The 10,637-nt window shown below is 31.9% G+C and overlaps 1 protein-coding gene across 1 annotated transcript; it reads right to left on the bottom strand.

The window, feature by feature from the left end:
* Positions 1-5,210: 5,210 nt before the first annotated feature.
* Positions 5,211-6,860, bottom strand: LOC129908417 (uncharacterized). The gene is made up of 2 exons (XM_055984875.1): positions 6,830-6,860; positions 5,211-6,715 (listed from the first exon to the last, which is right to left on the bottom strand). Exons 1-2 carry the CDS (start codon positions 6,858-6,860, stop codon positions 5,211-5,213), a joined length of 1,536 nt encoding a protein of 511 aa, XP_055840850.1.
* Positions 6,861-10,637: the final 3,777 nt, after the last annotated feature.

Raw genomic sequence — 10,637 nt, forward strand, 5'->3', positions numbered from 1 at the left:
ACAAAAACCACCCGTTCGAACACAAAAACTATTCTGCTGACACAACACACCATCACCAGGCTTCCTATTAGTGGAAAAAGCAGCAGAGTGAAAATATATCGAAGTCAGTTGGAAAATGAAAAGCAAGCAACCAATCAAGTTAATTATTGGATTGGAATAATAATAATTAATTAGCCATTGATTTAGCAAAAAGGAATAAATAATATCAAGCTCCTTAGTCCTTATAGTTGGCATGTATATTGTATACGCTATAGTCCTGGATGTTACTATAGAAGGTATATTATGTTGATGAAATTATACTGACTGGTTTGTTCTTGTTTGTTAAGTATCATTTACGAGAAAGCCCTCGGAATATCATTGTTGTATAATTAAAAGCGCACATTTGGCTCTCCACCAACTCCACCATGTGCGCGATTATACTATTTAATTGGCAGATAAATTATTTCTTTCACCAAAGAACAAAGCTAATGAAGTACATCCTTCTATTGGCTCTCGTAAAATAATTGAGTGTGGCAGGATATACGAAAAACGACACGCGTTACACGTACCTTAATGTTTTTTTTTCTGCTTTGCAAGCAAGCATAACTATGATGGAGATCCTTCAGTCGGTTAGTCACAGGGACAGCAGCAGAACCTATTCGTGTTTTATGTTGGTGTTATTGGTTGGGTTGGGTATATGAAGCAAAAGAAGAAGAGTTGCAAGTAATTGCTTCTGGCAGTGGCAGATGACGTCTCTTATTTTATGGGGTCCTCAATCAAAAACCGGGCTAAAAGGATTCTCGTTAACTGTCTTCCATCATGCAATTATACACTCCATCCAGTACCGCATATAAACCAAACAACAAACGTTGGTATCTACTTTTATATTCACAATCCAGGAGCGTCTTGAGGAAGGGAAAATAAGGAAATAAAAAACAAAAAATGCTACTCAAGACTACACTTTTAACTTTTGCAATGCACTATGAATTTTCTGGTCCCCATCGTCGTTAAAAAATGTTTTTGTGATATTGTCACAATTGACCTTTGTTAATACTGGCGTTTCGTCCCGGTGATTTCCTTGAGACTTCCCCTATAATAGCTTCTTCTAAATTCTTCCTTGATTTAAAATTCACAGTTTCTATAGAAAATTGCAAAAATTTCTTTACCCGGGCGCCATTTAGATATCAACTTTTTTCCTAACCAACACTTATTTTTTTACATTTTTTTACAGATTTAAAAACTCTTCCCAGACGCCATTTTGAATTTATGAAACTCATGTCAATTAATACCACAAAAAACTAGGAAAAAATTGTTACACCAATGAAATTTGGTAAAAATGTTTCATTTATAACAGAAACTAAGAACCTGAACAGTCTATACAAGTATTTTAGGTTAAAGGGTGTTTTTTTGGGAAATAGGAAAAATCCGCGATAAGTCCGATACATGTGTCATATGATGATATTCGACAAACAATTTTTTTCAGTTTATTTTTGACCTTCACTCCCTCAATCTTGTTCACGAAAAAAAACACCCTTCCACGCAACTTTTTTTATAGACTTGGTTCTTATCCCAAAAGCAAACTTTTTGCCATGTTTCATTAGTGTAACAATTTTTTTTATGTACTATTTTACCTGTACTAATGGGTTCGAAGAATTTTTCTAGTTTATAAATTTTAATAAAGGATCAAATCCAGAAGACTTTTCTTGGGCGCCAGTTTGTTATTTTGCATATATTAACACTTTGCAACTGCAAGTGCTATTTCATTTAAATTTGTTATCATTTTTGTTAAGAAGCTTATGACCTTTACACATTTTGTCTTTCCCTGAACGCCATTTTGAAACTAAAACCTTGATGAATTAAAGTTCGATGAAGTAAAATGTTTTGTTATCAACCAACTGCACATCTCTTGGGCGCCATTTTTAAATCAAATATTTCTTGAACATGTTTTAGTTTAAGTTTAGTTTGTGAATTCTAGTTATTCTTAGAAAGCTATCCATCTACCATGTTCAAATTATTAGATGATAGTGAAAATCACCAACCAAGCACCTGTATATTTTCTACGACTTTTTGATTTTGTTAAGAAAAGTTCATATAGTTTTTTTTTAACGAAACCCTGGAGTCTTGTTTTTTTTTTTTAACAGAAATTACATGAACGTTAACTCTTATAATTTAGTTCCTCAGTTATTTCTTATCCCTATAAAGATACCAGATCATCATGTTTGAATAATTAAAAGTAAAGAAAATATTTCCGCTCGGGCGCCATTTTTTAGTCCTCAATTTTATGAAAATCAACATTTGCGTAGGTACATTTTGATGATTCTACTATTTATTTTGGTTAGTAAATTTGCATTCATTATTTTTTTTCGGTACTAAAACCCTACTATCTTGTTGTCCTTCAATATTATCATTGAAAATCTCCTCACGGGCCATTTTAAAATTGAACTATTAACAAATCAATGCACTTACAATAAAGTTTCTGAATTACTTTTAATTTATAGTAAACTATTAGCTTACTGGGTTAAAATCACTAGCAAAAAAAAAAAAAAAAAAACTTCCCGGGCGCCACTTTTTGAAAATGATTTGAATTTCTTCCCGGGCGCCATTTCTGTAAAAAAAATTTTTTATAAAAATTAGCTGTCAAATTCTCAGTCTCTGCCTTAGAATCCTTGATAGCATAATTAAAATCTCAAACCTTAACCATGCAATAGCCGCCCCTGCTTATAACTGTCTTTGCCCTGTCTTCTGCAGCACACACCACGTTCCAACGCGTTGGTGCTCTTAATGCAGCTCAGTATATGTGGATCTAGAATAGTGAAATGGCAATGGAGTATGTCTAGTTTTGCCGCTGGTTACAATTACACACGCTAAACTAAAAGTGAATGGCAGGATACTTGAGTGCTAGAGATGGATGTGCAAAGGATGAAAATTCTCTGTGTGCGATGGGTTTTGCTTTTGGGTTCCTTTTATTTTCTCAAATACTACATAACATACAAAAGTAAAAACACTTCACCGCTTTGATGTGTGTGTGTGGAGTAACACATTGGTGTGGTGTTTACATCATTTTCTAAAACGAGAAATGGGCTTCCTGCGGAATGTAAGCATATCACTCAATGTCAGTATAAGGAAAAAAGTGAAAAGCGAAAAAGGCGAACCTCACCAGTCAGACATTTCTCGTTTTCGTGTTGAAGAATGAAGGACATGCATACAAGCTAACCTAATTTTTTTGTACGGTTTCGTATTTTGTAACAGAAAAACTGATATCTCCTGGGGGTCCTGAGGCGGGTTGAACAAATATAAATGTGTGATGGTTTTTGAAATCTAGGTCAGGATTTGGCTATAAGGATACTCTGTCAGGAAGTAGCAAAAAAATATCCACTCAAGTCAAATTAAAGTTTGAGAAAGAGAGAGATTCTTTTTTCAAATCGATACTATATGCCAAAAAGGATATTTTTCTTTTTGAATTATGTGTCCCTTTTTTTTCAAAAAAAAAAAAAATTACTTTCCTTTCAATATAAGAAGGACGAAAATAAAAAATAAAAAAACAAGGATGAATGGTTTTGTGTGATCCTGAGCATGTTTGAATTCCATTCATCGATAACTCTCAGATTCCCTTTATGTTTTATAATCGCATTCCTTGCATACAAAGTATGCTGTTTTACAGCTGACAGGATCCTATAGAGCCCCATATGCATATTATGCGGGTTAAAAGAGACAAGGATGACAAAAATATGTTAACTATTCAATAATGCCGCACTTTGTCGTTGTAGTCGTATAGTCGTTTTTGCTAGATATAGAAAATTCCTTTCCTTCAAAAAGGAGCATTACATACAAATACTATTAGAGTTCAGAATATAATGGTGGGGGGCTCTGACAGCAGCAAAAAAAAAAAAGACAAACTTTGGTATTTGTAATGTAATATATTGCGGGGTCACGCACATTTGCATCAAAAACGTGTTATCCATGACAAGGAGAATGGGAATTATTGACATATAAAGGATATATTCCTCTGTTATAAGGGATATGAATAACTGCAATGCATACATCATTATTTTTTCTTGGATGAATTTTATTTATTTAAGAATTCGAAATGTGATGAAATATTAAAGGAGATTTATTTAAAGTTGAAGTGGAGAAGTATTTTTACATCTGTTTTTTAAGAAAAGTTAAATGATACATGATTTTATGTAAAAGTATTCTTTACGGAAATCACTTCCCGGGCGCCATTTTTTAATTTAAGATTGTTTGTAAATGAACACTATAATGAATAATTTTCCAATTTACTCCAGATTAACAGTCAGCTATCAGAAAACTACAATCATTTTCTAAAAACAATAATTATACAATTTCACCCGGGCGCCATTTCTATTATGTTGTTTCGAAAAGCATGCATAATGAAGGTAAAACTTGGTGATTTTTTTTAATGGATAGTCTATGATTTCATTAAGTTTAACTGGCATTAAAACGTTGAAGGTGCATTGATAATAACCAATTTTTAGAGAAATATATTTTAACAGTACGTACTTATAAATATACAACTACAGCTTTTATACATCACCAGCGGACAAGTTTTACGATTTCAACAAAACATTTTTTGTGAAATTACGATGAATAGTTTAGAAGTTATGATGGAATAGATGAACACACAAACATTCATACATATCATTCAAACAGATGACCATTCTTTTGGCTGTGCTGTAGACGGTTAGAAATGACATGAATCAGTCCAGTTTATAATTGAATTAAGTCGAATAGTAAGTAAGCTAGTTTAGATAATTAAGAGAAATCCGAATTGACAGAAGGCAATAGTGGAAACATAGGGTTGCCAGACATCATCAAAAATTATGTATCAAGCCCAATAATAAAAAAAAAATACTATTTGGATACAAGAATGAAAATTGTTATTTTGATACAGAAAATTCTACGAATAAAGAAATTTTGGGTGCAAAAGGGCTGCCAGAACTCACAAACTAAAAAAAAAAATCACAAGTCCGAGAATTGGTATCTTTACCATCATCATCTAAATTCTAATTGCACAAAAGAAAAACTGTAACGAGTTCTGATAAATTGTTTGTAGATTTTATTTTAATCATTCATCATCGATATAACTACAAAATGTTAAACAATTTTAACTCAATTCCGTAAAAATTAATATAAAAACATCAGGACCCAATTCTATTACAAATCAGTTCTCCCACAAGAACTATCGCTGCCACAATCCAGCCAACAACTAATCAACTCCAAGCAAATTCAAAATGTCTCAAATTCAATGGAACATGCAAAAATATCTCACCACCATTTGCATCCTTATCAATTTCAAAACCAGCTAAAGGAGTTAGATAAACAACATCAGCATCCCATTTCAACGTTAGTCCTGTTTCTTTAACTCTTATAACAAAATCATCTAAAATCTCCTTAAAAAGTGAATGGAATGGCAAAATATAACCAACCATATAATATCCTTTTATTTCCTGAGCTGTTCGAAATAAAGGCTTCATTACAGATGCTTGCATTTTAATTAGAAAATCATTTCGATCAGAACCAAGTGTATAGGCGTAACTTGTATTCTTCATTGAATGAAGCTCTTGGTAGAATATTTTATGATCAACAGGAACATATAAATTGAGGAACTCTTGCGAATAAGCATCAGGTCTACAAATGTGCTGCCAGTCAAACTTTGATACCAAAATTGGGAAATTATTGTCAATTAAATCTTGCATAGTATCGAATTGTTTAATTTTTATGAAAGCTGTTAAAAATGACGTAAAAAAGATTACATAAATATTTCCAATGATGAAAGAAAATAGAAAGATCTGAAGATGAAAACGATATCCAGTTGTAATAGGTTTTTCAGAAGATAACATCAAGAAAGCCAGATACGTTTGACTGAAGCTCTCCCAAATTTCTAAGGGCTTCTCAAGACACTTTTTCAAAAGAATTTTCATCAAAGTTATATAGATCAAGGTTAATCCAATCCATAACCATGTAGTGAATGTGAAAGGTTTTAAAAAGTATTCATGAGGACTGACGTAACCATGTATCGGTACCCTCATCACCCAACCGATGACTTTTAACGGATAGCTTCTGTCCAAAATCATTGATGTTGCATTCTTTATTGCTGTTATATTTAACTCTGACGAATTGCTGATAAAAACTTCTTTGTAAGTTGCATTATGATTTCGGAAAAATTCGATGAGCAGTCTTCCAAATGATCCTCCAACTTGTCGTTTTCCTTGTTTATCATTGTATGGAAAAGTTCTTGGTATATCATCTTGAATAACTGTACAAAAAGTGTAACCATTTAGATTGCTTAAATGCTTTGGAAGTATTCCATTTTTCTCAAGCTTCTGGACTTGTTGATCAGAAAAGGGAAAGAAAGCATACAAATCATTGTGAACTTGTCCAAGAATTCTTCTGAATTTCTTTTCGAAAAAGTTTGAAATATACTTCCTCAGACTTAGAAAAGTATCAGTTGATATAATCACAAAGTTCCTAACTTGAATTCTTTCAATCAGAACTTCCAGAAGTTGGTCCTTATAAGGTGAAATTTTGTTACCTTGCACTATTAAAACGGTGTTGGTAATTTCTCTATTATTCCAAGCAATATCTTGAATTATTGACACTGGACTTAAGGGATGATTTTTGGCGAAGTCACTTAAAAAGTCTTGATCAAATCTTATAAAGTACAATGTAGCTGTATTACTTTCGTAATGAACTGTTTCAATAAGTTCTGTTAATCCTGAATTTTGACAATAAACTTTGTAAATGTGGAAAAAAAGGAAGAAGAAATTAAGTAAAATCATTACACCACTTTTTTGTTTTTGGTCAGAAGAAAATTCCTATTGAACTTTACTGTACTCAATGAAAATTTGTACTGTATGCATTTTAAAATTTGAATTAGTATATTTTTATCAAATTTAAAAAAAATCATTAATTACATTACAGTAATGCAAAAGTCATTACTGCAAATAGAAGCAATTACTTTAAATTAAAAGTGTATCCGAACAAAAATTACAAAAGGTTCATTAAAGAACATTATATCATCAATATTATCAGTACAATCAAAATTTTTAATAGTAATATCGATAAAGGAAGTTGGGGCCGCAGGCAAATTTCTAATTTTACACCGAAGCAAACAAGTGATTTGATTTTTGTTGAAGAACCTACATATTTACATAATAAATCAAGAGCAAACTACCTATGAAAAATTTATAAATTCGTGCTGACGTACAAAAAAATTTAAATAGTACAAATCTATTTTGCCCCTTGCCGAAAAAAATGAATAATAATTTTTTTTCCTAAATCCATCAAGTGAGACATCAGAAGAAAGGTCTCTTTAAGCTCTTATCTTAAGTGAAAATCAAAAGTTTCTTTGACTTTTGCTCCCCGAGTTATTGCAAAACAAAGTTTGAGTTTTTTCTAATATGTATGTATATATTCGAAAGCAGATATCTTCGGACTCAAATCTCGGAATGAGTTTTATTTTAAAGATATGAGTTCATAGAGAACAGACTCATTGTTTTAGGAGCAAAAATTACAAATCTATTTTTTGAGATTTTCAAAAAAAAATACAAGGTTAAATCCTGTTTGAAAAAAATGCATTTTAAAAATTTTCCTCCAAATCCATCAAGTGAGACATCGGAAGAAAGGTCTCTTTAAGCTCTTATCTTGAGTGAAAACCAAAAGTTTCTTTGACTTCTGCTTCCAGAGTTATTGGAAAACAAAGTTTCAGTTTTTTTCTAAAATGTATTCGAAAGCAGATATCTTCGGACTCAAATCTCAGAATGAGTTTTATTTTAAAGATATGAGTTCATAGAGAACAGACTTATTATTTTAGGAGCAAAAATTACAATTCTATTTTTTTGAGATTTTCGAAAAAAATACAAGGTTAACCCCTGTTCGAAAAAAAATACATTTTAAAAATTTTCCTCCAAATTAATCGAGTGAGAAATCGGAAGAAAGGTCTCTTGAAGCTCTTATCTTGAGTGAAAACCAAAAGTTTTTTTGACTTCTGCTTCCAGAGTAATTGGAAAATAAAGTTTGAGTTTTTTCTAAAATGTATTCGAAAGCAGATATCTTCGAACTCAAATCTCGGAAGGAGTTTTATTTTAAAGATATGAGTTCATAGAGAACAGACTTATTTTTTTAGGAGCAAAAATTACATATCTATTTTTTTTGAGATTTTCGAAAACATACAAGGTTAACCCCTGTTCGAAAAAAATGCATTTTAAAAATTTCCCTCCAAATTCATCGAGTGAGACATCGGAAGAAAGGTCTATTTAAGATCTTATCTTGAGTGAAAACCAAAAGTTTCTTTGACTTCTGCTTCCAGAGTTATTGGAAAACAAAGTTTGAGTTTTTTCTAATATATATTCGGAAGCAGATATCTTCGGACTCAAATCTCGGAATGAGTTTAATTATAAAGATATGAGTTCATAGAGAATAGACTTATTTTTTTAGGAGCAAAAATTGCAAATCTATTTTTTTTTGAGATTTTCGAAAAAAAAATACAAGGTTAACACCTTTTTGAAAAAAAAGCATTTTGAAAATTTTCCTCCAAATTCATCGAGTGAGACATCGGAAGAAAGGCCTATTTAAGCTCTTATCTTGAGTGAAAACCAAAAGTTTCTTTGACGACTCGTTACAAAGTTATTTGAAAACAAAGTTATGAATTTTAAAAATGACATGAATTAGCTTATAGTAATTTCGATTGGCAGTCCGGAATCATTCTGAAAGCGTTTTATTTGCACAAAACTGACAGTTTTGTATGAATAAAATTTTTACTTGCTCTATAGGGCAAGTATTGGTTTCGTGTCAAAAAAATAATTCGAGGTTTTAATCAAAACTAACATTACGATAATGGAGAAGTCTGAAAAAGTGGTTTTCGTCATGACGTCCGTCGGTCTGTGCGTCGGTGCGTCTGTGCGTCTGTGCGTCTGTGCGTCGTCAAAAAAAGGTGTACAATAAGCTGCAGCCTAAACAGGTGGACGAATTTTCTTGAAATTTGGTACAGATGATTATTTCGTAATTTCCAAGGTTTGTTTTTTTTTGTTTTTTAATATCTCGCCTAGAACGTATACCTCCCATACAAACTTTTCGAGGTATTGCAAATTTCTCGAAAACGGCTCTAAAGATTTTGATTAAATTTGACACAAGTAATGCTGTACGTATATCTAATATAACTGCGTTTTTAGTTTTTCTCAAAAAATACGGATAGTGGAAATATGACAATTTCTTTTTTTTTAATCGCTAATGTCGGCTCTTCCCGTGTATCGTTAATGAGTTATTGCAATTTTCTCGAAAACGACTCTAACGATTTCGATTAAATTTGGTATTCGTTATAGTCTTAATGAGTCTAATAAAACAGCTTTTTTAGTTTTTCACAAAAATTTCCTAGAACGGTATGGCGTTGCCGTTTTCTGCCAAATTGATGTATTTTTTAGTTAATGTCGTATATTTCATCAAAGGCTAAGCCAATTTTATTCAAAATTTGCAGACAGATATTTCTTGTCATTTAGAAGTGTAAAAAAAAATCTAAAAAGTTTTGAAAAAAAATTTAATTTCCAATAGTTATCTAAGATATAGATACTTTGAACTACAAGAGCAAGTACGTGCGGCCCCAGTCGTGCATTTTATTTCAGAATGATTCCGGACGCTTCCGGACTGCCAATCGAAAACGCCATTAAAAAAGTTATTTAATAGAAATATTAATTTCATCGAATACTTTTACACATTTGTTTTATTTATTATTTTTATTTATTTTTTTTTACTGTCCTTCAGTTCTTATAGGCACTCAAAAAAAGCTTTACAAATTAAATTGCTTTTAAATAAATCGTAAAACATCGCTAAATCCAACTTTGACAGATCCTAAAAGCCAACATAAAATTAACTGTTTACTGATTGCCCACTTACATTTCAATGAAATTCAATAAAAACGAAAAAATCTCCAAGCAAAATAGCCTATAATCCGAATATAAAGTCTCGCCTATAACCATGAAAACTGTTGATAAAAATAAGCTCAATCTACTTAACGCTGCCATCTTCAATATAACAAAAAAATAAAAAAAATATACATCCATAAGGACTTCATTACACCATGTGATATTGTGACCCAACCAGTGGCATTGTAATATAAAAAAAAAAAAACACAAGGACATTCTATAAAAAAAAACACAAAAAGAATAAAAGGACTTTGCTCAAAATGAATAAATCATAAATAGAATATTTAATACTTTCAATGTCCTTACTACGAGAGAATATACCTCCTGCTAACATACAAGCACCTCTCTCGCTCTCCCTCTCTCTCTCTCTCTGGGGTTGGCTTTGCCATATATATTGTCATTGTGTGTATGCTGAATGGTGTCCTTTATGTGTGCAAAACAATAAAAATGACAAAGCGACATCCCGCTGTCACATATTGCGTGATAAAATGCTTTGTTTGCCTTCAAAGTCGAACCGCACAGTTACCGCATAGCGCATAGGATGCCAAAGGGGGGTCCTGGATGCTCTACCATATAACATTTTATAACCTCCTACCCGCTCCACACCCACACATATAAAACAACGGTAAACTTTAAAATCAAAAGAAGAACAAGAACTTGCAACAAAAAATAACGATTCTCATGCTGGCAGGACTAACTATCTGTTGTGATGTTCGAGAG

This window comes from Episyrphus balteatus, chromosome 2, assembly GCF_945859705.1.
Source record: "Episyrphus balteatus chromosome 2, idEpiBalt1.1, whole genome shotgun sequence".
Lineage (NCBI taxonomy): Eukaryota > Metazoa > Arthropoda > Insecta > Diptera > Syrphidae > Episyrphus > Episyrphus balteatus.